Source organism: Symphalangus syndactylus, chromosome 12, assembly GCF_028878055.3.
Source record: "Symphalangus syndactylus isolate Jambi chromosome 12, NHGRI_mSymSyn1-v2.1_pri, whole genome shotgun sequence".
Taxonomy (NCBI): domain Eukaryota; kingdom Metazoa; phylum Chordata; class Mammalia; order Primates; family Hylobatidae; genus Symphalangus; species Symphalangus syndactylus.
The window spans coordinates 61479110-61505410 of record NC_072441.2 but is presented as its reverse complement, the minus strand read 5'-3'; the positions used below and the strand labels follow the sequence as shown (position 1 = coordinate 61505410).

The following is a 26301-nucleotide window of genomic DNA, read 5'->3' as shown; positions in this document are numbered from 1 at the left end:
TATATCACTTTGCATTTTTCGCGATTTTATATAAATGGAATTATACAATATATACCCTCTGTGTGTGTGTGTGTGTGTGTGCGTGTGTGTGTGTAACCTGGCTTCCTTTAAATAGCTAAATTTCAGTCAAGCACCACATAATAGCATTTTGGTCAATGACAGATTACATCTATGACAGTGGTCCCATAAGATTATATTACCATATTTTTACTGAAACTTTTCTATGTTTAGGTACACAAATATTTACTATTATGTTACAATTGCCTACATAATTTAGTATGGTAACATGCTGTATGGGTTTGTAGCCTAAAAGCAATAGGCTATACGATATAGCCTAGGTGTGTAGTAGGCCATACCATCAGTTTGTGTAAGTACACCCTATGATGCGTTTCTCAGAATGTATATCTGGTGTTAAGTGACACATAACTGTATTTTGAGATTCATCCATGTATTACAGTTGAATGTATCAATAGTTATCATTTTTAATTTTTTTTAAACTTTCCAATTTTGAAGGTATGCCCTCCTGCTGTATCTCAATAAATTACAATTGTTCCACGGGATAAAAAAGCTTCACATCAAGAGGGACTTTGGGGTAGTAGTACCTCCTGGAGGTACAATAAATGCTGCTTGGGGATGAAATGATGAGGCATAGATCCTGGTTTTCTGAGAATCCTCCAAAAGAGTACTATGGTAAGCAAAACAATGGCCCCGAAAGATGTCTAAGTACTAATCCCTGGAATCTGCAAATGTGTTACCTTACATGTCAAAGGGATTTTGCAGATGCAATTAAATTAAGGGTCTGGAGATGATTATCCTAGATTACCCGGGTGAGCCCAGTGTAATCACAAGGGTCCTTGTAAGTGAAAGACTGAGGCAGGAGTGTCACAGTCAGAGGAGATTTGAAGATGTTGTGATGTTGCTTTTGAAGATGAAGGAAGGAGCCATGGGCCAAGGAATGCAAATGGTTTCTAGAAGCTGGAAAAGGCAAGAAACTTGATTCTCCTGTCAAGCCTCCAGAAGGAGTGCAGCCCTGCCTACACCTTTATTTCAGTCCAGTGAAATTATGTTCAGACGCTGACCTCCAGAACTTAATCAATTTGTGTAGTTTTACACTACATTTGTGGTAACTTTGTGAAATAAAATTTATGAGAGGTCATTGGTTGACTGAGCTCCTGCACTAGGCCCCAACAGACCAGACCAAATTGAATGGAGTCACTTGTGCTAGGGGCCATATAACCAAACTGAACTTAGAAATGGGTCAGTTTTCCAAAAAACAGGAAATTCATAGCAACCAACCTAATGGGGCCCAGTCAACTTGATTAGGCATGATGAGGAAATCCCCTCTGCTTAAAGTCACTTTGAAACAACCAATCTGCTTATTGTTCCTTGTTCCTTATTTCTGCTTACTTCAGCCTTTTCTGCCTGTAAAGCCCAGCCTCTCTGCTCAGCTCATTGAAGAGCCTTTCTATTTCATAGATGGGATGCTGCCTGATTCATGAAGTGCCGATAAAAGCCCATTAGGTCTTTGAAATCAATTTGTTGAAATTTTGTTCCTTAACAATTTGTTATAGAAGCAATAGGAAACTAAAATAACCAATCTTATTAAAAACAACAACAACACTGATAAGTCTGACTGCTTCTATTTCTTCTTCCTGTTTGTGACATGTGGTCTTACAGGAGTAGAAGCATGTTGGCTTTGGATGACCTATCCTAGCTCTGTTCCTCTGAGCTTGGTTATCTTTTTTTTTTTTTTTTTTTTTTTTTTTGAGACAGGGTCTCACTCTGTCATCCAGGCTGGAGTGCAGTGGCATGCTCTCAGCTCACTGCAACCTCTGCCTCGCAGGCTCAAGTGAGTCTTGTGCCTCAGCCTCCCGAGCAGCTGGGACCACAGGTGCATGCCACCATGCCCCATGCCTGGCTAATTTTTTTTTTTTTTTGTATTTTTAGTAGAGACAGGGTTTCACCATATTGGCCAGGCTCGTCTGAAACTTTTGTCCTCAAGTGATCTGCCTGCCTTGTCCTCCCAAAGAGCTGGAATTACAGGCATGAGCCACAGAGTCCTCAGTTCTCATATTAAAGAAGCAATGATATTTACTTCGGGGGCTGTGGAAAGGACTGAAGAGATATACACAAAGCACCTACCACACAGTAGGCTTTTAATCCCACCTTACACCTGATTCCAAGGGATTAAATCCTGGCTGCTAGTGGCCTGCTGTGTAATTTTAGCTAAACTGCCTCCTGTTCTTCAATCTGTTCCACAAGTTTAAAGGGAGATACTTAAGTCCCCAAGAATGTTTAATTAGGGTTTGCAACGTGACTGGATACTGTTGGTTGAAAAGTGTTATTTAGAGGCAAAGTGCTGTTATTTTTGAGCAGATAATTGTTTCCTGTCCTAAGTTGTTTAACCTTGTACAGAGTTTCCTTCTCTGAGATAATGACATTGCTTGAGAGGGTAAAGAAGTACCTCACCTAGGCGTTGTGAGTTCTAGTTAATTAACGCTTTTGAAGCCTACACAAGCCTATCATAAAAGACTAAACGTTGATTATTTACCTTTCATATGGTTGTCACTTCCGGTATCTCAATACTGTCTAGTAAAAATTGGCATTGCAGCATTGGATCAGGTAATATTTACTTCATAGTCGTGTTGGGGGCTCTAACTGATGACTATGCAAAGAGCTTTGTGCTTTTTACGAGAAAGGGGTTAGGGAAGTATTGATAGCTGTTGTTTTCCTACCATGGCACAACTTATAACAGATTTACATTTCAAATTCTCATCTCATATAAAACCATACAAACTGACTAAAAAAGCCAAAATTGTTAAATACTGAGAGAGGTATTTTACATAATGGTTAATAAGTTTTTAAAGCTAGTATGTATGAAGACATTATGTGTCAGGCACTGTTCTAAACCTTATGCATGCATTAAAGCTAAAGTAGGCATAGGCTGGGTGCAGTGGCTCACATCTGTAATTCCAGCACTTTGGGAGGCTGAGGCAGGAGGATTGCTGGAGTGCAGGAGTTCAAGGCCAGCCTGGCAAACAAAGTGAGACCCCGCCTCCACACACACACACATAAAAATTAGCTGGGCGCAGTGGCAGGAACCTGTAGTCCCAGCTACTTGGGAGGTTAAGGCAGGAGGATCACTTGAGCACTGGAGTTTGAAGCTGCAGTGAGCTACAATCATGGCACTGCACTCCAGCCTGGGCGACAAAGGAAGACCCTGTCTCAAAAATAAATAAATAAAGTTCAAGTGATTCTCGTGCATCAGCCTCCCAAGTAGTTGGGATTACAGGCACGTGTCACCATGCCCGGCTAGTTTCTGCATTTTTAGTAGAGACGGGGTCTCATGATGTTGGCCAGGCTGGTCTTGAACTCCTGGCCTCAAAGGATCCGCCCACCTCAGCCTCCCAAAGTGCTGGGATTATAGGCATGAGCTACTGCGCCTGGCCTACAAATATGTTTAAAACATAGAACATGACCTAACAAAGGTAATCATCTTTTCATACGTTTAAGTGTCATGTATGTTTGTATATCTTTTTTCTCTTAATTCATGTCCATTGTTCTTTGGGGTCATTTTTTTTTAATTGATTTGAGTGATCTTTATTCTAAAATACTTGGAAAAATACAAGAAAGCATGACAAGGGGTACTGATTAAATTCTCCCCTGCCTTCACAAGCACATTGCCACGTTTTGTTGATTGTTACTCAAAAATGTCTTATGTCTTGAACACATCAACTTGTTTAATCTCTGCACCACCATGCTAGTTCCTTTCAGCTTTCCCAATAAACAATGTTATTTTCCATCCTCAGGTCTTTGCACACATGTCCCCTCAGCCCAGAATGCTCTGCCCCGACTCTCTGCGTCATTGGTTTGTGTCCTTCAGGCTCCAGTTGAAATGCATGGCCTTGGAGAACCCTTTCCTGCCTATCCAATCTCGAGAAAGGTTTTCCTTCCTTATATTCTTTGTTCCAGCAGTGTCTTCCTATCATTCATAGCACTTATCACCATTTATAATAATATACAATGTGTTAAATCCTTTGCACTCAGTTAATGAATATTTGGAAAGTGACTAGAATAGCATCAGGTGCATTGTGCTACATAAGTGTTGATTTAAACAGCAACTCACATACTCTTCACAACAACCTTATGTGGTAGTGCTATTAATACCCCCATTTTACAGATGAACAAACTAAGGAACAGAGAAGTTAAGCAGCTTCCCTAAGATAGCACAGTAGTGAGCAGCAGAGCCTAACTACAAACTCAGTCTGGCACTGAAGTCCATAACCTAACTGTTCTCTATATTTCCTTTTGATTCCAGGACCTACATGGTACTGTGTGCCTAATAGGTACACTCAATAAATATTTGTTTAATAAATGAAGGAACAGTTCTAATGGGAAAATAAAAGTTACCTGTAATCCTACCACATGTCTTGAGATTCATTCTATAGATATTTCTTCTAATATAAAAATAGACTTTTAATCAAAATCATAACTTTTTGAAATTATTTTGAGGAGCATAGATTAGGTATCAATGTGCAATATATTTAACCTTGTATTCATTATTGTAAAAAAATTATAATTACAAGTCAATGTTCTTCCTTTAGGCAGGGGGAGGAGGGCAGAGGAGAGAAGCATAAGTCTTTGGTTAAGGGAGGAAGGGTTTTCCTAAAATATTCTGGCCCTTCTTATCTCCAGGCAGAGGTTGCAAAACTTACGTTTGAAAGTTTAGGGAAGGGCAGAGAAGTTTCAGGGACAAGATTAAAAACAAATTATACTTATTCGAGGCTGGGTATGGTGGCTCATGCCCGTAATCACATCACTTTGGGAGGCCGAGGAGGAGGATCGCTTGAACCCAGGAGTTCGAGATGAGCCTGGGCAACATAGCATGACCCTGCCTCTACAAAAAAAAAAAAAAAGTTAGTTAGGTGTGGTGGTATGTGCCTGTGGTCCCAGCTACTTGGGAAGCTGAGACAGGAGGATTGCTTGAGCCCAGGAGGTAGAGGCTGCAGTGAGCCATAATCATGCCACTGCACTCCAGCCTGGGTGACACAACAAGACTCTATCTTTACAAAATAAATAAATAAATAAAATTTAAAAATTATACTTCTTTGGTTGGGCGTGGTGGCTCATGACTGTAATCCCAGCACTTTGGGAGGCCCAGACAAGCGGGTTACGAGGTCAAGAGATCAAGACCATCCTGGCCAACATGGTGAAACCCCGTCTCTACTAAAAATACAAAAATTAGCTGGGCTTGGTAGCACGTGCCTGTAGTCCCAGCTACTCGGGAGGCTGAGGCAGGAGAATCACTTGAACCCGGGAGGCGGAGGTTGCAGTGAGCTGAGATTGCGCCACTGTACTCCAGCCTAGCGACAGAGTGAGACTCTGTCTCAAAAAAAAAAAAAAAAAAAAAAATGAGATTATACTTCTTTAAATCAATGTGTTTTAAAGTTTATCACTGGAATTATTTTCAGGAAATCAATTGGTAAGAGTTTTCTAAATGTCCCCAAAGCACAGCAAAGGTCCGTGGTTTACAGCACACACTAGGCTATGTCAATGGGAAAATTGGATAAAAAGACAGGGCTAACCTCACCAAAGAGCAAGGAAAACCAGCAAAGTTTTCTGGTAAAACACAGGCAGGAAGTTTCTCCAAATACTGCTTTACTCACAGTTTTAAAAGGCTTTCCACCCTTCCCCCCCAACTTCTAAAATAGTTTCAGGATAACAAATTTGTAACAGCTGGTCATCAAATTCATGCGCACTCCCAAAAGGACGACAGCCCCAAGACTGACTATAAATAATACATCCATCTGGCTCTTGTAGGAGTATTGGATTGACTTGTTGCCCATCACGGTGTCTCCCTTCTGCCACCCCACAATGACAGGGTGAAGCTAGTGAAACCTCACTGAATGGTATATGGTTACAGTTGAGGCACTTCATTGTGGGTACCCCACATTTCTGAGATAAAGTTAGCTGATAGAATTACCAGAGCATAATCAAATGCAGTCATTATAGAGGGAGCCTATATCATGTTACCTTTGAAAATATTTGAATCTAGAAACACCATACACTGGATACAAAATTCATGAATCCCTGACTCCTGGGCGTGGCCTTGGACATATTATTCTGAGCCATCTCCTATTTGCTTTCATATGTAAATAGAATTCTTGAGCTAGGAATAGAAGGAGAGAAAGAGAAAATTGAAACAGCCAGACCAAGTGTTTTTGAATGCTCTTAAAAGACAAAAAAAAAAAAAAAAAGACAAAAGTTTGTATCACATCAGAAGTTCCCTATGTGGTCTTCAAAGCTGGTTTCTTGCAGTTAAAAGAACCCAGAAGAAGCAGGCACGCCATGATTTTGAAGCTCCATTTTTGTTCCATTATTCAACTGCAGTCAACTTCCAACTGTTGAAAAAAAGATGATTTAGAATTAAAGGATTGCTTGTCTGTGTCGCAAGGCCCTTCAACTTGTTCACACTGTGATATCCAGAGACTCCAAGGTGTTGGTGAGTTTCTATTGCAATTGCCATATTGCCATGGTTTTGCCTCTTTGTGTTGACTGTAGCATTGTGTTGTTTGAAGACAGAGCAGCATATTGCTTTGTGCAGTACAAATTATTGATGGATAATGTACTTAAAGCTTTTAGGTGTACACTATTCACATTCTAAATGACAGATACAAAAAGGAATAATCAGAATTTGGGTCGTTGAATCAATTGCCTCCAACAGCCAACTCTCACCGTGAAAAAGTCAGTAGGGCTGATCTTAGAAGTGTAGGACTTGTGTTACATGGTTGTGCTAACTGGTACTTTAGTGGAGGGGCAGAGAACGTGAGTAAAAACAATGCCTGCTTTCTCCTCCACGTCTGGGTCCTACACATCGTCCCCAGTTTGGCTGGTTTGTAGAGGTTTAAACACCGAACAGAGGGTGTTGGGAATGAGATAAAGAGATTGTCACAGGAACACGGCCCCACAGTTTTCCTTTGGTGATGAAAACAATCCCATCAATATGGAAAACTGTTATCACAAAATGGGCTTAGTGAACAGAAGAAATGTCACCTACCAGCCAGAAACAACAATTCGCTGACCATCTTTGGCCTCTTGCCACTGAGGAGTTTTGGTTTTCCCATCTGTAGAAATTCTTAATTGAGTCCATCAGATTCCCAGTCATCCTAGCCATGGTTACCTTCTTCTCTAAGTTGGCAGGTTAGTGAGCTCAGGCTAGCACTTCAGCATCAAATTTAGACTTCATGATAAAGTAAATCATACAGGGAATAGCTGTCAGCATGGTGACCACCTTGTTGTTCATTCCTGCTCAGGAACTGGCCTGAAGTGTTTTCACAGCCTGGGTCACTGTGATGTCCTGGCCCTGTTTGCTCAAAGAGTTAATCTCAGAATGACTTGTGAGGTATTGCTGAGCACATAATGGTCAGGATAGCTGCATACGCAGGCGTGGCCCCAAATGTAGTCACCTGACTTCAGAAAATCAAATTGGATTCTACAGAAAGATTCTGTTGGATTCTGACCGGAACCTCTTTGGATGTGCCTTTGGATTTCAAGATTGAGCCAAGTGTTGATGTGGGAAGATGCTCCAGTTCCTCCAGTTACCTGAAAGAAGCTCTTTACAATGCTAAGGGTATGGACTGTCCTTTTCCAGAAAAAATCCTCTTGATATTTTGCATGCACACACAAATACTAATAACAATAGAAGCTGTTTTCCTGTATGTAATGAGAGTGTTCCTCAGGCTTCTGGTTTATCTTAATGGTATCTCACTCTTTTTCTTTTCCTTTCTTTCTGTGTGTGTGTGTGTGTGTGTGTGTATGTATGTGTGTGAGAGAGAGAGACAGGGTCTTGCTCTGTCACTCAGGCTGGAGTGCAGTGGCATGATCTCTGCTCACGGCAGCCTTGACCTCCTGGGCTCAATTGATCCTCCATTTCAGCCTCCCAAGTTGCTGGGACTACAGGCACGCACCACCACTCCTGGCTAATTTTTATTTTTATTTTTTTTCAGAGACAGAGTCTTGCTTTGTTGCCTGCACTGTTCTCAAACTCCTGTCCTCAAGCAATCCTTCTATTTTGGCCTCCCAAAGTGCTGAGATTACAGGTATGAGACACTGCCCCTAGACTTTTTTTCTTTTTCTTAAGAGCCAGAGCAAAATTCAAATTTTATCAGTTTTAGTGGAATTATATTTTAAAAGTGGGAATTTGGCCAACAAAGTATCTTTCCTTTCTATACAAGAAGGGTATGGAGTTTGGCAATGAGCTCCTGAAAATGTAAAGAAAGCATGAGGATAACTTTGGGACTGATGCTTGGGTCCTTAAAAGTCTTGCAAAACTAGAATTTGTTTTCTTCTTCTTCCATTCTCTCTGTAGGCATTTAAACATACTCTCAGGCCAGGCACAGTGGCTCATGCCTGTAATCCCAGCACTTTGGGAGGCTGAGGCAGGTGGATTACTTGAGCCCAGGAGTTCAAGACCATCCTGAACAACATGGTGAAACTCCATCTGTACAAATAAAATTAAAAGTTAGTCAGGTGTGGTGGCGTGCGCCTGTAGTCCCAGTTACTCAGGAGGCTAAGGGAGGAAGGTCAATTGAGCCATGGTGGTGTCACTGCACTCCACCCTGGGTGATAGGGTGAGACCTTGTCTAAAAAAAAAAAAAAAAGTTACTCTCTCTGTTTTTTTTTGTTCTAAAAAATTAGACAATATTTTGTTTAAACTTGCTTAGCGATTTATTTAATTATTTATTTATTTATTTTTATTTTTTTGAGACACAGTCTTACTGTTGCTCAGGCTGGAGTGCAGCAGCACGATCTTGGCTCACTGCAACCTCTGCCTCCCAGGTTCAAGTGATTCTCCTGCCTCAGCCTACTGAGTAGCTGGGACTGTAGGGGTGCACCACCATGCCCAACTGATTTTTGTATTTTTTTTAGAAATGGGTTTCATCACGTTGGCCAGGCTGGTCTCGAACTACTGAGCTCAAGTGGTCCACCTGCCTCGGCCTCCCAAAGTGCTGGGATTACAGGTGTGAGCCACCTCACCTGGCCTGATTTTTTTTTTTACCTTCAAATATATTTATTTACAGGTTGAGTTTTAAAATTGTCTTAAAGTTCTTGTAGAGATTATGTCTTTATTTTTTTGAGAGGGAGTCTCACTCTGTCGCCAGGCTGGAGTGCAGTGGTGTGATCTTGGCTCACTGCAACCTCCGCCTCCCGGGTTCAAATGATTCTCCTGCCTCAGCCTCCCGAGTAGCTGGGACTACAGGCGTGTGCCATCACGCCCAGCTAATTTTTTGTATTTTTAGTAGAGACAGGGTTTCACCATGTTGGCCAGGATGGTCTCCATCTTTTGACCTCGTGATCCACCTGCCTCGGCCGCCCAAAGTGCTGGGATTACAGGCATAAGCCACCTTGCTTGGCTGAGATTATGTTTTACATATGCAATTCCTTCCTTTATCCTTTAAATATCCCCACGGATAAGGAGTGCCTCACCTCTGAACCTGGGCATTCTTCAGTATTCCAATACTGAGACTGGTTTTGTTTTTTCATTTTTCAACAACAATGTATGGAATTCACACTCTGTGCCAAGCCCTATGCCGAGTACTTTAGTGCCTTATCTCAGATATTGCTAGTCCTATTTCTCAGAAGAGGCAACCGAGACTCATAAGAATTAAATAGCTTGCCAGATGACACACAGCTAGAAAGCAGGGAAGCCAGAGAATTCAGATCCATGCCTCTCCGCTTCTCCTTTCCCACTGTGTCTTTCACTTTCTTGGGAAGCCTTTTCCCTTGTTCTTCAACTTGGGTTAGAGTAGCCTGTAATTCTTCTCATGAAGATGTGCCTCACTTTATACTAAATGTTACTCTCTTTAAATGATTTAAAATAATCCTGCAGTGATATTCTCCTTTCTCTCCACCTCTCTGAACAGAGCATCTGTTTCATTTGGGTTCTCTAACATTGGCGTGTGTCTATAAATTAAGATTTTTGTACAATGTCTCACCGATGCTTTTACCACATTTAGTTTGTACTCCTTTTTTTCTTGGATGACTTAGTTCAAAAAAACTTTATTTTGGTCAAACATATGATTTTAGCTTTTGAGGTTACCTAATAAATTTGGTTGGAGAGAGAACCTCAGAGATCTGCTCACCCAACCTAATCATTGTATGGGCAAGGGAGGCTGCCAGCAGCTTTGGTCACCCTGGGCTGGTGCTCCAGGGGAGAGGGAATCTCAGTCACTCCACCTAAAACTTGAGATAATTTTACTACTTCTGAGGAATCATCCCCAAAATTCACAAATCAGGAAGAGATATCTGAATGGGTGCTTTACATTTTGTTTAAAAAAGAGAAAATAGGACTCATACCAAATGGCAGCTGGTTTTACTCCAGCCATTTTCAGGAATATCCCCAAAGACTCTGGTACCACCAGACCGCCGCCTGGGCTGTGGTGGCTGGCAGGGGTTGTTCAGGGAAGGCAGCCTCTCTGACTAGGTTCCTGCCTGAGTCCAAATTAGAAAAGGGACATTTGGCTGCAGACTGGCCTCCAGGTGTTTGAAAGCCTATTTGTCCCTTGGTCACATTTCTTTTTTTCTTTTTTCTTTTTTTGAGACAGAGTCTCTTTCTGTCATCCAGGCTGGAGTGCAGTGGCGTGATCTCGGCTCACTGCAACCTCTGCCTCCCAGGTTCAAGCGATTCTCCTGCCTCAGCCTCCCAAGTAGCTGGGACTACAGGTGCGTGCCACTACACTTGACTAACTTTTTGTATTTTTAGTACAGACGGGGGTTTCGCCATGTTGGCCAGGCTGGTCTCGAACTCCTGACCTCAGGTGATCTGCTTGCCTCAGCCTCCCAAAGTGCTGGGATTACAGGTGTGAGGCACCGCGCCCGGCCCCTATGTCATATTTCTGTAAGTCCTTCTCTGCCCTTCTCAGACATGCAAGGGAACGTCAGGAGAAGGGGACCAGAAGGTCTGGAGGGACAGGTAAAAAACCCCAGAATGGAGAAGGTGGGTGTTACATGTGAGCTAGGCTGGCTTCCATTGCCACATGGCTTAGAGGACTGTCAGTGACACGTGGACAAGGCGTGGCTCTGGTAGTTAAAAAAAAAAAATCAGGCCGGGCGCGGTGGTTCACGCCTGTAATCCCAGCACTTTGGGAGGCCGAGGCAGGTGGATCATGAGGTCAGGAGATCGAGACCATCCTGGCTAACATGGTGAAACCCCATCTCTACTAAAAATACAAAAAATTAGCCAGGTGTAGTGGCGGGCACCTGTAGTCCCAGCTGCTCAGGAGGCTGAGGCAGGAGAATGGGGTGAACCTGGGATGCAGAGCTTGCAGTGAGCCGAGATTGTGCCACTGCACTCCAGCCTGGGTGACAGAGCGGGACTCTATCTCAAAAAAAAAAAAAAGAAAAAAGAAAAAAGTAAAAAAGTCAATCCTTTACTTGCATCCCAAGTTCCTACTTTGGGAGAATAAACTCCAAATAGTATCTCCTAAGGGAGGTTGATAAATACTTGGCCATTAACTGTAGACTAATGTCATCCTCAAAATTTAATAAATGAAAAATATAACACTCTCCTTTTTTTTTTTTTTTTTTCTCCCATTCCTTGCTGTTATACTGCTGATTGTGTTAACATAGTGTGGATTGAGGTTGGGTCAGCTTGTGGCTGAGCTTCCTGCCTTCCTGTTTGTAACTGAATTTTTCGAATTAAGAAACATCCACTTTGTTCTGGCATAGTTGTATACGTTATTCCAATATATTTAACAATGAGGCTGTTCTCATTTCACACAGAATAGCACACAGTGAAGACAGTCAGTGAGAATCAGAGCTATTGTTACAACTGACAGCAGCCAGCTGAGGAGGCAGAGGACGAGAGTGATCGGGCTGCACACACATGGATGAGGCTGATTTTTCAGAAGACACGACTTCTAAGCAGGAGGATTTGCCTTATGATGGGGACCTCTCTCAGATTAAGATATGCAGTGATTACAGTTTTACCTCAAAAAAGGATGGCCTTGAAGTCTCAAATCAAATTATTTTCATAGCAGATGACCCTCAAGAGAAGGCTACACATAATGAGACTTGTGGAAATACAGCTATGACCATACCCCTGGGTAAAATTACTGAAAATGCTGCCAACAAAAAAGTTGAGAAAGAGAAACAATGCACTGCAGCTCTTCATATTCCAGCAAATGAAGGAGGCGCTTCTAAGTCAAGCATTTCTGATATTTTACTTCATCATCTTTCTAAAGAGCCATTCTTAAGAGGTCAAGGCATTGATTGTGAAACCCTCCCAGAGATCTCAAATGCCAACAGTTTTGAAGAGGAAGCTATTATTAAAAGTATTATTTCATGTTATAATAAGAATTCTTGGCCAAAAGAACAAACCCCAGAACTCACTGACCAACTCAACCCCAAAAGGGATGGTGAAAACAGCAATAAGCCTGGTTCTCTCACCACGACAGCGGAAAATACCTCTGATTTAGAAGAGCCAGTGGCTGCTGGAGATAGCAGCCACCAAGAAAATGTAAATGTTCCAGCTAAAACCAAGGGTCCAGGTGATAAACAAAAAAGTTATCAAGGGCAGGCACCCCAGAAACAGCAGACTGAAAAAGCAAGTTCGGGCAACAGGTTCAAATATGGCCAAGGTCAAGTTCATTACCAGCTCCCTGATTTCTCTAAGATTGCTCCCAAAGTGAAAATTCCTAAAAACAACATAATTAATAAACCACTTGCAATAGCTAAACAAGCCAGCTTTTCTTCCAAGTTGAGAGATAAACCCACTCTTGTGCAAGATATTTTAGAAACCATGCCTGAGTCAAACTCTGTTGAAAAACAACATCAAGAGCAGAAAGGGAAAATCACTGAACCTTCACAACAAATCCAGGTAAATGAAACGGTCTCCTGTAAACACATTAATTGGGACCACTGCTTATCTCTTTCAGTGTGGGTTTTTGGAGGGTGAATAGAGCTTGGTTCTAGTTCCAAAGTTTCATTCAGCACCCTGGGTCACCCTGGATGAGAGACGTGGCCACTCAGACTCTCAGTGTCCTCATGAGAAGCATCAGGGGCTACGCTAACAAAAACATATAAGAGAATAAAATCCAAATTCCTCAAGCTGGAATTTGGCTCTCCTCACTTAAACTTAGCTGCCCTCCTTCAGGAGTCTTCTGCAGTTACCTGGCTGGTCCAGAACCTCTTCCCAGGCCCTGAGCTCTCTGAGTTCTTACCTTGGGTGGCACATCCCATCTTGACTTGCCAAAGACCTGCTTGTTTTCATGGTCTCCTTCAATTCCCCCTTGGGCCACATAACTTTTCAGGTCTCCCAAGTCACAATCTTTTCCACACTTGTTTGTTTAGTCCTTCCATCAGAGTGTGTATCTCAGCCTGCTTTGGATCATAATAGCAGAAGCATCTGCTTCCTCCACTAGATTCTAAGGCTCTGGAGGGCAGCAACCTTATCTTCGCCTTTCCATTGCCTAACTTCCCCCAGAGGCCTGGCCTCGTGTCTTATGTACATTATGCCCTTAGTTATTAATGCTAAATTGAATGGAATTAAGATCATTAGTAATGGATTTCAAGCTTGTTATCTTGGTAATCATTTGGTACAAAACTTTGTTAATGCTTAATTTATGCTATTTCCCCCTTTCCCTTACCCCATCTTCTTACACTCCCCCACCAACTTCCCAACATGCTGAGGCTCAGGAGCTCATTGATTTTTGAGGCCCAATAGTAAGGTGAATCCATATTAAGAATCGAAATAACCATTTTAGTTCTTGGGCACTTTGCCTGGAGTGCATGACCTTTCTTTCGAGCCTTATATGAAGGTGTTCTGGACTGAACCACACCTCCTGTTTCCATTTCCATTCTCTCTCTCTTTTTTTCTATAACCTAACCTTGGAAGTGATTTTTCTCTCTCTCTTTTTTTCTATAACCTAACCTTGGAAGTGATTTTTCTCTCTCTCTTTTTTTTTAATTTCCATTTCCATTTTCACGCTTCAGCCCCCCTCTCTTTCAACTGAATGCCTGGGGAGTTTGAGCAGAACCCCCTACATCCAAACCTGAGCCAACAGCCCACCTGGCCATGACTGGGATGCTCTCTAAGTCTGAGAGAAACCTACACCCCCGTGGTATTGGGAAGTGTCGGGGTTCCTTGTTCTGCTTGCAGGAGAACATCCTCGTTGTGTCCAGTTCTCAGTGCCCTGTGGTTAGCAGGAGCAGATGGATATCAGGCTCATCTCCCTCTGGTATGGGGGTTCGAGGTCAGGTATCTGATTTTTTCCAGTCCTGTCAATTCAGATTGGAGAATTGGACCCTGCAGGTTTCATATCCATCATATGGTTGAGATGTCTAGAAAGACCATAGTCTATTTTGACCAGCTCTCTGGCACTAGCATGTTTCTGAGCTTTATGTGTTGGGAACAAAGGAAAGACCCCTCACAAGGTGAATCACTCTGGAATTTAAACTGTTCAATTAGCCTGTGGTGAGTAGAAAACCATCACTATCTTGACACACAGTTTGGAACTTAATGCATCCTCTGTTATTCTCTAGAGTGTGGCTACCATGTGTTTTGTGTTAGTGACAGCACCAGCAACAGAGCTGGTGACAAGACCAGCCATGGTCCCTACCGTTGTGAAACTTATAGTCTAGTTTTAGGAGAAATGTTTCAGCATTTCACATACCAGTATCAAACACAATGGTGATAACAGATAACATGTATTGTTAAGTGCTTACCTCCTGCCTGATACTATGGTAGATATTTAACATTTCACCCTCATAACAACCCCCTGAGGTAGGTTCACTTACTATCCCCATTTTCCTGCCAAAGAATTGCAGGCTTGTAAGTGTTGAGACAATTACTTGGGTTGCCCAGCAAGTAAGTGTCAGAGTGGAATTCAACCTTGGCATCATGGCCCCGGCTCTTGATTGCAAACCTGGGCTGCCTCTATGATGACAGAACATGTTGGGTCATTCTGAACGGTGGTGTCATTGATCAATATCGACAGTAATGTTTTCTTACCCTTTAATTGTGCAGATGGAGCCCACAGTACATATCCACCAAGAACTTCTCACAGGTACTAATGTTTTAAAACTTCTTTGAGATATATATATATATATGTTTTATTTTTGTCTTTTTGAGACAGGGTCTCACTCTGTCGCCCAGGCTGGAGGACAGCAGCACAATCTTGGTTCATTGCAGCCTTGACCTCTGGGGCTCAAATGATCCTCCTACCTCATCCTCCTGAGTAGCTGGGATTACAGGTGCATGCCACCACACCTGGATAATTTTTTTTTTTTTTGTAGAGGTGGGGGTCTCACTTTGTTGCTGAGGATGGTCTTGAACTCCTGGCTTCAAGTGATCCGCCTGCTTTGGACTCCCAAAGTGCTGGGATTACAGATGTGAGCCACTGTGCCTGGCCTAGACATAGATTTTGAAAAAAATAATTTTTTTAAAATAGTAAGTGGTGGTGACTGCAACAGCTTTCTGTTTTCAGTACTTCATAAAACTGTGATAAGTTGAGATGAATGGTAGCCCAAATGTGTTCTTTCTTGTATAGGAATAGAATCTGAGGCAAGTCTCTCTAAGTTGTCACCAACCTCTCAGAAAGGCACTTCCTCAAGTTCTTCTTACATATTTCAAAAGATATCCCAAGGGAAACAGATGTGTCAGAAGTTAAAAGAACAGACTGATCAACTGAAGACTAAAGTAATACTTTTAAAGCTTGTTATAAACAATATAAGTAACCAAATTCATACATGAGAAACCATGCCATTAATGAGAGATTGTAATTTTTTCACTGCAGGTGCAAGAATTTTCCAAAAGAATAAAACAGGACTCTCCTTATCATTTGCAAGACAAGAAGCTGGTAATGAATTTTATCCCGTTTTTAAAATCTTGATTAGAGAATTTGGCTTGGATAAAGGCAAATAACTTTATAGTGCCATGTTTTCTCTACTGTGGTGGGAGTGGAAATGTTTTGCTAAAGGTTAAACCATCTTTGTTTATGGGGGCTAAAAGAGCTTAGAATTCTGTTTCTCTAGCTATTTAGCCCCCTTTCCTTCTCAGGGGATCTATTACTTATGGCTATTACTCCTTGCCAGTTATTCATAATTAATCTGACACCACGGGAGGTTCAAGAGAAGAACCTGCAATCAGTTATAAAGGGTGGGCCTGTCCACAGTTGATGGGTACTGGTGGATTCAGATTATAAAAATTGCCATTACCTGGAAATTAAATATGACTTTGAATACTCATAAAATCAACCTTGAAGCAATGTTTTTCAGGTCAAAATCTTTTCCTTTCACATCCTTGCTAGTTGCTGCATTTAATCAAACCATTAATTTATGTCATCACCACAGCAGTCATGTTGTCAGTGCCAGGATCATGGGAAGTGGGGTGGAGCAATGGGGTGAAGGGTAAGGCTGGGAGAACCAGAAGTATGCTGACGTTGAAGATGTAGTTGAGCCCATTGGCTCATCAACAAGGGATAAGATCAGAAGTTCTGACGTAGGCACAAGCAAGGTTTAGGGAGGGCTGTGCTTCAGAAACCTAGCAGCATGGACAAAAACCAGGGGACCCAAATGCTAAAAGACACAGTTGATTATTCTCTCATTCATCCTGTTAATTAAATCATTCATTCAACAAACATTTGTCAGGCACTTTCTATGTCCCAGACCCTGTACCCGGCACTAGGAATTCAAGATGAATAAACAATTCCTTTTTCAAGTGGTTTATAGTCTCTTAGGAACAGTGGACTGGTAAACAAGCAGCTAAAATGCAGCTGGAAAAATGTTACAGAGAATGCTAATGGCAGCCTAGAAGAGGCTCACCTTTGCCAGTGAGGGGACATTTGGAAGGCTTCCTGGAAGTCACTTCTGAGCTGGGTGTTGTAGAAGGAATAGGGATGAGCTTGGCAGGAGACCAAGGGGTATTCTAGAAAAAGGAAACAGCAGGTGCAGTGGCACAGGGGTGAGGAAGTGCTGCCAGTGTGAGGAGCTGTGAGCACTGTGATTTACCATGTGGCACTTGGGAGCATTTGGTGACATGGGGGTGGGGGAGGAGATGGGAGAGATGGACAGGGGTACATCATGAAGGCCTTCAAGCCATGCCTGAGGCTGAGTGATTGGTCAGCATTGAAGGTTTTTTTGTTTTTTGAGACATGGTCTCATTCTGTCACTCATGCTAGAGTGCAGCGGCATGATCTCAGCTCATTGCAACCTCCACTCCCCAAGTTCAAGAGATTCTCCTGCCTCATCCTCCCAAGCAGCTGGAGTTACAGGTGTGTACCACCGCACCTGGCCAATTTTTGTATTTTTAGTAGAGATGGGGTTTCACCATGTTGGCTGAGCTGGTCTTGAACTCCTGACTTCAGGGTGATCCACCTGCCTCGGTCTCCCAAAGTGCTGGGATTACAGGCGTGAGCCGCTGCGCCTGGCCGCATTGAAGGTTTTCAGGCTGACAAATGGGAAGCACCATGGGGGCAAGGCTGAAGGCAGAGAGATTGGTTAGGAAGCCAGAATCCAGGTAACAAGTCAGGAGGGCCTGAACCAAGGCTGGCAATGAAGATGGAGATGGGGACAAATCTGGGGCTTTAGGGAAATGGTGGCAGATGGAAAGGGCTGAATAGAGGAAGGGAAGAGGCTTGGATGAGCTCCAGATTTCTGGCTTGGGTAACCAAGGTCAGGAATAAAAGTAGAGGATCCCGTTTAGAATGGGTGTGGAAGGCAAGCAGGAGGCAAGACGTCAAGCTGAGTTTGGGGCATTTTGAGTTTGAGCTACCTTTGGGATATCTAAGTAGAGGGCTCCAGTAGGCAGTTAGACCAGTGGATCTGGCCTGCAGAGCTGTTTGGGTGAGAAATGTAGATTTGGGCATAGTTGTGGGTTGACGCTGGAGTGGATGAGACGGGCCAGGCAAAATACAGAGTGAGAAGTGAAGAGGGCCTAGGAGAGACTCGAGGGAAATGGCAGCTGGGGAGGAGCAGAGGTGGAGAAGCCAAGAGAAAAGAGGGTTTGAAGGAGAGGGGAGTGGGCCCAAATAAGAAGTGCATTGGATTTGGCAATCAAGAGGTTATAAGGGTATTTGGCAAGCTTGGTTTTGATTGAAGTGGTGGATCTGGAAGCCAGATTGCAGGGATTATGGAGGAAACAACAGATAAACAAGATCTCCAGAAAGCTAGGATTTCAGGAATTGGAAGAACACAGAATTTTAAAGGGCCGAGCAGAGCAGAGAAAACTGGTTCCGTCAGGAGCCTTCGGAAGCCTGGATGCGGGAGGTTTCTTCCTGATGTTATCGGGTATGTGAGGATCCCTGCTGACCGAGAGGAGAGTAAAGGTGGCTCCTGACAGTATCAGCCTGTGGTCTGGGACTTCTGGGCCCGGGTGGTTCAGTCTTGAAAGAAGCCAGACAGGGCTACAAGCAACCGCCTCAGCCTGAGCAGCAGCACACAGCAGCAAGCATTTGGATTTTGGAGCGGACGTCGTGCCTCTACTTATTGGTTACACAACTGTAGACATGTTACAGCATGTCTTCCCTTTCAGAGTTGTTATGAGAATTCAGTGAGGCACATTTCTGCCTAGAAAATTGTGCCCTATCTTCTGCAACATAACGCAATTTAAATTCCAAGATCCTGAATTATAATTCGTGATTAGCTTTTATCTCTTTTCTCATTGCCCTCTTTCCCTTGAACACATGATCCTTCCTCATGGCCTCAGCTGCCATCTTCAGGCTTCCAGTTCTGAATTACTCGTCCTGACTTCTCATCTACAGCTCCAAACGTTTGTGTCTCTCTTCACTTCAGACATCCCACCCTCACTGCAAACTCTACCTTGTCCAACATCGATATCTTCGAGCCTGGTAGCCTTTCCAAATTCCTCAGTTTAGTCAGCTCTATCACATTCTTCTCCCTTCCCAAGCTGAGAAACTAAAGCATTGTCTGTGAGATTTACAGTGTCAGTCAGGGTTCTGGCAGAGACCAGATGGTTACTCAAATGGGGCAATGGAGGAGAGTTTAACAAAGGCATTATTTTACAACAGTGTCGGCAAGGCTAAGGGAAACCAATAAGGGATGGAAAAGCATCGCCTGGAAGGACCTGTGGGGAGCTCCCCTTTGGCCTGAAGGAGCAGAGGAAAAGCAGGTCCTGGAGCCTAAAGAGAGCAGCTGTCACTGTGGGACTAGCTGACAAGCCCTGTGGCTTTTGGTGGAGGGACAGAGTCAACTCCATGACGGCACAGGGAGGAAGAAAAGACTCCCATCTCATCCTCCAACTCCTCTCTCCTGCTGTTGCCTTCCATTGACTAAAACCAACCAAAGCCAGGGCCCAGGGGAGCCTGTGGTGCAGTCCATTAAAGGTCAGCACAGAGAAAGACAGAGGATGAACCTGGGGAGAAATGTAAAACATCTGCCACACCTGCCGCTTTTTATATACCCTTTAGCCAATATGTTTCCAAACTCTTGTTTATTCATTTTTAATATTAATAAGAATTGGCTGGGAGTGGTGGCTCATGCCTGTAATCCCAGTACTTTGGGAGGCCAAGGTGGGTGGATCACCTGAGGTCAGAAGTTTGAGACCAGCCTGGCCAACATGGTGAAACCCCGTCTCTACTAAAAATACAAAAATTAGCCAGGCATGGTGGTGCGTGCCTGTAATCTCAGCTATTTGGGAGGCTGAGGCAGGAGAATTGCTTGAACGTGGGAGGTAGAAGTTACAGTAAGCTGAAATCGCACCACTGCACTCCAGCCTGGGTGGCAGAACGACAGACTCTGTCTTAAATAAAAAAAAAAAAAGAATTAATAATCTGTCAAGTATATACTATAGTCCTGGCACAATGCATTATCTCATTTAGTTTTTATAATATGAGGCAAGGAGTATTACCTTAATTTTACAGATGTAGAAACTGAAGCTTAGAGAGTTGAAGTTTACTAAAATCATACAATGAGTAAGTGACAGAGTCTGAACTTGCACCCAGCTGTGTCTGATCCTATAACCTCACCGAGCTATGTTTCTGTCCTGGGCAACCTCTCTCCAATTCATCCCTTCCTCTCCATTTTCGTGGATACTGCCTGGTCCAGGCCCTCCAGAGCATCCTTTATGCCTGATTTAAGTTGCACTCCTTCCACTGGGCCTTGGCAAAGGTCTCTCTCTCTCTATATATATATACATCTATCTATATATACATATACAGATATGCACTCCAGAGCTCTGGGTTTGGTGTGTGTGTGTGTGTGTGCGTGTATGGAGAGAGAGGGAGAGAGGGAGAGAGAGATGGGGTCTCGCTCTGTTGCCCAGGCTGGAGTGCAGTGGCGCAATCTCTGCTCACTGCAACCTCTGCCTCCCGGGCTCAAGTGATTTTCCTGCCTCAACCTCCCGGGTAGCTGGGATTACAGGCATGCACCACCATGCCCGGATAATTTTTGTATTTTTAATAGAGATGGGGTTTCACCATGTTGGTCAGGCCGGTCTTGAACTAATGACCTAAAATGATCTGCCCACCTTGGCCTCCCAAAGTGCTGGGATTATAGGCATGAGCCACTGTGCCCAGCCTTTGGCTTGGCTAAGTACTCTAAGCCACAGTCTCTTTTCTCAATGGAATAACATCTCTAAGACCAGGAACTGTGCCTGGTGCAATTTTTAAATCTCACACTTCTGGCCCAGGGCCAGAAATAGGCAGTGCTCAGGGAATGTTTAGTGACTGGGGGTGTGGGACTGAAGCCTCCATGCATCTTCAACATGCCCCTAACCCGCACAGTTTAAACATTCATCTGCCTGAGGCTGCACGTAGTGATGTGTGGAAGACCCATTCACAGCTTTGGCTAAATCTTCCTGCTGTTCCTTCCCCATCTCATCCTCCAACTCCCCACAGACTGACACCCAGGCCATGTAACTACAGTTCCTTTTTAAGATCTGTGTGCCTTCAGACATATTGCTAGAGCTCCAATTTCCTCCTCTGTAAAACTGGGATAATAAAATATACTTTACCACATTTACAACATTGATGTGTTGATTAAATAAGATGAGGAATGGAAAAATGCTTTGTAAGCTAAAAACTATTCTGCAAATATACAGGATTATGAATGTCCCACTAAGGAAGGCCATAGGCCTCTGAGTGGGTTCTGAGAGAGAAATCAGAAGTAATTGTACTTTTGAGCTATGTGCTGTGAGGGTTTGTGAATGTTGAGATGACCCTTGGGTTGTCTGTAGTTTAGATGTCAGCCTCTGAGACAAAACAATTCATGCTGCTGGGAGAAGGATGGCAGCTTTGTTTTGACACTACTGTAGGGTACGCCTGCTTTGTGTTTTTGGGAAAACAATTACACACACAGGCTTGCATGTGAATGATTCCAGTGACTTCACCACTGCAGGTCCTGGAGAAACTGCAGGGACACCTTGAACTGCTGCAGCAGAACTTTCTGGCCACCAAGGACAAGCATCTGACTTTGCTGCAGCAAGTCCACAGGCACGAATCAACAATCGTTGGTGACTTTGATCCAGAAAGGTCAGGTTTAAACCAACTGTGTAAGGTGGAAGGGTCAAAGGTGATCTCCTTCAGGCGGGATTCTGATGTGGCTGCTGGCTTAGTGCTTGGAGAGCCACTGGTCTAGGGTCAGCAGGAACTGTGTCACCAATGAACAAAGTGTCACCTCATGCCACAGACAGCATGGAGGACCTGTTGAGTGTAAGGTGCTGTGCTGGACATTGACTCAGATGGAACACCCAAAATGAACAAATGCTTCCTGGGGCAGAGGCATTGTACCAAAATTTTGCAATTTGTTGAATATCATTATAATTGGTTTGGAGACCCAGAGGAGCCTAAGAAAACCCTAGAAAGGCTCACATGATAACCACAGAGGGCCTCTTCTCAAGTTCCTCCTCTCCTCTCCCTCTCGGCTTTTTCCTGTCTTATCTATCTCTCCCCACACCTGCCTTTATTGTCCTTGCCTGGTTCTCTCTTCTGTCCCTCTCTTTCCCCTTTTCTTTCCCATTCACTGATAATTCCAAGGCGCACTGGGCAGGAGGGGGTCCTTGTAAAGTTAATTGATGTCAGGGTGAGGGACCTACAAATCCTGGTAAAGGAAAAGTGTTAAAGCTTAAAGTTAGATGATTTCTGAGTTAATTCACATTAGAACTTTGAACACACACTCCAAACTGAAGTTTCTAACTGGTGGTTTCTATGGCACTGTATTCTCCTTTCTGCATTCCAAATAATTTTAAGCTGTATTCCAGGACTCAAGGAGAGGATTCTTTCCCTATAATTTCCTGGTATAAATTAAAAGAAACTATTTAATAGGCTTAATATTTGTAAGTTCAGCCCTTTCTATTCATAGCATTTTAATGTGGAATTGTTGTTGCCAAACTTTTTAATGGTTTACATTTCAGTCCTAGTGTTCTGTGGTATTTTTTTCCCCAAGGTATGGTTTTACTTTTCCAAAATTAATGGAACCTCTGTCTACCTTTATTTCAACACTGAGTAATTAGACAGTAAGAATGAGGTTTTAATATTGATTTTTTCCCAAAGGCTTTTTTTGGGGGTAGGGGAAGAAAGAACTCTGCAGGCTTCTGCTATTTAAAATTAATAGAGTAAGGATATTTATTTTCCAAGGAATCTTCTGTTTGGGCAGTCATTTTAAAGACAGGTTTCTGTGCACATTAAGACCAAAGTTATTCAATGTCTTATTTATATCCTAGTTACAACCACACTGTGCCTGGCATGAGCATAAATAAAAAGAGCTTCAACTGCAATTACATTCCATATATGGGAGAAGCTTTCGACACTGGGGCAAGGGAGGGACCCAGCCTTTCCCAAATCTCAGCTAAAGTCACCTCAGGACAGGCAAAGACTGATCAGCTCCAGAATCGTCCCCTTGTTCTCAAATGGGCATAATGTGACAAGCAACAGAATCCCATACAACCCTTGGGGTCTTGATATGTCGAGAACCTTGTAAGTGTTGAGTCCAAAGGCTAATGCAAAGGGCTTTCTGGAGGGGCAAGAATTCTGCAAATTCATTGACTAGTCCTTTGTTTACATCACCTGCTGTGCTCTTATTAAAGCCTTCTCACTATTACCTTTACAAGGTAATATGCAAAAATATTTGCTTGGATTTCATGCATCTTGCTTGTTAGAATGTAGTCCAACAGTAATTTGATTCTTTCACATATTAACATCAGAAGCCAAGAATTCAAGAAATGGGGTTCTACCTTCATCAGCCACTTCTCCCTGACAGTCTCAGCATAAAATCTTATCTTCTGCTTTAAAGATCACAACTTCCCTCAAAAATGTCTCTTCCATCTCCAAATCCCCATGTTTTCACCTCCTCTCCCTTCCTTAATTTGCTCTCCAACCTCTCTAGCCACAGTCCTTGAACCCATCCCTTTCTAATTCCTTGAGGCCTTGCTCCATCATTTCATTTCTTTTATTATTATTATTATTACTACTATTACTATTATTATTATTTGAGATGGAGTCTTGCTCTGTTGTCCAGGCTGGAGTGCAGTGGCGCGATCTCAGCTCACTGGAACCTCCACCTCCCAGGTTCGAGCGATCCTCCTGCCTTAGCTTCCAGAGTAGCTGGGATTAAAGGTGCGTGCCACCATGCCTGACTAATTTTTTCATATTTTTAATAAAGATGGGGTTTCACCGGGTTGGCCAGGCTGGTCTTGAACTCCTGACCTAAAGTGATCTGCCCGCCTTGGCCTCCCAAAGAGCTGGGATTACAGGCATGAGCCACCGTACCCGGGCTCATTTCTTTTAAACTTTCAGTGTCTCCTTGTCCCCTGTTTCATTCTCTTCTGCTTGCAAGATCACAACATATTTTCCTATATTTTATTCAATTATCACTTTGTTTTTTTCATGCTTAGATCTTTGTCCCACCACTTATTGAATAGGGCAGCCTTTCCCCACTGGTTGAAAAAGCCCCTTATATCAGATACAAAACCTCCACGTGTATACAGAACTGCTGCTATTCCATCCCATGGATCTTATGTTTCTATTTCTACATTATCCACATAGTTTTAAACTACTATAGGTTAGTGTATATTTAGAAATGTTTCTTCTTTTTAAAATTTTCTTTTAGCTGTTCTTATACACTCCTGTTACTAATAAACTTTATAATCAGCTCACCAAGTTTCTTAATAAAATTTCTTGAGGATTTTGCTTAGGAATGTATTGAATTTATAGGTTAGATTGGGAAGAACTGAAATCTTTGTAGTGAGTATTCCCATCATGTTTTCTTTATGCAGATTTTACACATTTTTTTGTTAAGTTTATTACTAGCTATTTTATAGTTTTCTGAGTATTGTTGACAGATGTTTTCTCTAATTGATGTTATAGGAAGTATTTCTATATTGCATATTTAACTTGTACTGGGCTACCTTATGCAATTCTGTTCTTAGTGTTTTGTTGATTTTTTAGTTGATTGTCTTAATTTTTAAGTATGACAATCCATAGCATCTGAAAATATTAACAAGCTTTTTATTCTTGAATATTTGTATTGTACCTTCTTTTCTCTCCAATTCTTATCTATCTCAGTTCTTTTTCTTTATTTCATTTGCTAGGTTTTCCAGAACAATATTGGATAATTAATATTAGTGAAAGACAGCATTTTTTTTTTCAAAGTCTCACTCTTGTCCAGGCTGGAATGCAGTGGCACAATTATAGCTCATTGCAACCTCAAACTCCTGGACTCTGGGATCCTCCCACCTCAGCCTCCTGAGTAGCAGGGACTACAGGTGCATGCCACCACTCCCAGCTAATTAAATCTTTTTTTTTTTTTTGTAGAGACTTGGTCTCCCTATGTTTTCCAGGCTAGTCTCGAACTCCTGGGCTCAAGTGATACTCCCACGCTGTGGCCTCCCAAAGGGTTAGGATTACCAGCGTGAGCCATAAAAGACAGCATTCTTGTCATGTTACTGATAATAATGAGAATTCTCCTAAGTATGATTCAAATAGATAAGCTTCATCAAGAGAGTTTTCTTCTATTACTAGCTTTCTAGAATTAGGGCTTTTGTTGTTATTTAATTTAAGAAAATGTTTAATCAAATGGGATTTATAAATCTAGTTTTTCTCCTTTAATCTATTAATTTAGTGGAATATATTAATAAATATACGAATGTTGAACCACAGAATGAGTTGGGCAATTTTCCCTTTTCTTTCTTTCTTTTTTTTTTTTTTTTTTACCGAGACGGAGTCTCGCTCTGTCCTCCAGGCTGGAGTGCAGTGGCGCGATCTTGGCTCACTGCAAGCTCCGCCTCCCGGGTTCACACCATTCTCCTGCCTCAGCCTCTGGAGTAGCTGGGACTACAGGCATCCACCAAGTTTTTTGTATTTTTAATAGAGACGGCGTTTCACCATGTTAGCCAGTATGGTCTCGCTCTCCTGACCTCGTGATTCACCCACCTCGGCCTCCCAAACTGCTGGGATTACAGGCGTGAGCCACCGCGCCTGGCCTCTTTTCTTTTCATGTTCTGGAAGAGTTTAATAATATAGGGCTTACTGTTGCTTAAAAGTCTTGGTAGAATTATGTTTAGTGAACTCTAAGGTTCTATACATGTGCTTCGGGGTCCGCATATACTTGATTTAAATTTCTCCTTTAAAAATACATGTTGAAATATATACTTTCAAACTGTAATAAATTACATTTTAAACTATGTAATACATAAAAATTAACATATTAGAGACATTGAAATTTTTTTTAAAAGGCTTGGTAGAACTCACCCATTATCCCACTCTTCATGCCTTTTGTGGAGTAGATTTTTAACACTTTCCATTTTTCTCTAGTTATTAGTCTTTTCATATTTTCTACTTTTTTTAAAGTGAATTTTAATAATTTATATTATTCTAGAAACTTGCCCAGTTCACCTAACTTTTAAATGGTGTTGATATGGATTTTTCAATGCCTTTTGATTTAAAATTTTTCCTATTTTTCTTTTCTCATTCTTAATGTTACTGTTTTTCAGACTTCCAGTGGTTTGTTTCATAGATATTTTGGAAGAAAACATGTTTTATCTTATTGATCAAATTATTTTAAGTCTCATTTATTTCTAGTAATTTTATGAATCCTTTTCTGTGGTTTATTTTATATTCCCTTTTCTATCTTCTTATTTTAAATAGTTTATTGATTTTTGATTTTTTCCCCCAATAATGCATTTAAGACTAGAAGTTTTCCTCAGAGTACTGCTTTAACTGCATTACATTGGTTTTCCTATGTTATTCTCTCATTTGTCATTGACTTGTAAGTTATGCCTAACATTCATTTTTATTTCCTACTTAATCCAAAGCTATTTAGGTATTAAAATTTCTAATTAAATAGGGTTTT

General features: G+C 42.2%; 1 protein-coding gene across 5 annotated transcripts in view; it reads left to right on the top strand.

Moving 5' to 3' along the window:
* The first annotated feature begins 6338 nt into the window (after nucleotides 1-6338).
* The window catches only part of AKNAD1 (AKNA domain containing 1), a 42444-nt gene continuing 22481 nt past the window's right edge, over nucleotides 6339-26301 (top strand). For 2 of the 5 annotated variants that reach the window (XM_063624410.1, XM_063624408.1), the window contains exons 1-7: nucleotides 6346-6502; nucleotides 7499-7630; nucleotides 11782-12877; nucleotides 15026-15065; nucleotides 15549-15697; nucleotides 15795-15857; nucleotides 21352-21485. In XM_063624410.1, the coding sequence (XP_063480480.1) occupies nucleotides 11885-12877; nucleotides 15026-15065; nucleotides 15549-15697; nucleotides 15795-15857; nucleotides 21352-21485 (1379 nt within the window). In that variant the 5' untranslated portion in view covers nucleotides 6346-6502; nucleotides 7499-7630; nucleotides 11782-11884. Of the gene's footprint in view, nucleotides 6503-7498; nucleotides 7631-10604; nucleotides 10723-11781; nucleotides 12878-15025; nucleotides 15066-15548; nucleotides 15698-15794; nucleotides 15858-21351; nucleotides 21486-26301 lie in introns of all 5 variants that reach the window. The other 3 variants (XM_063624407.1, XM_063624411.1, XM_063624409.1) reach the window with 3 other exon arrangements.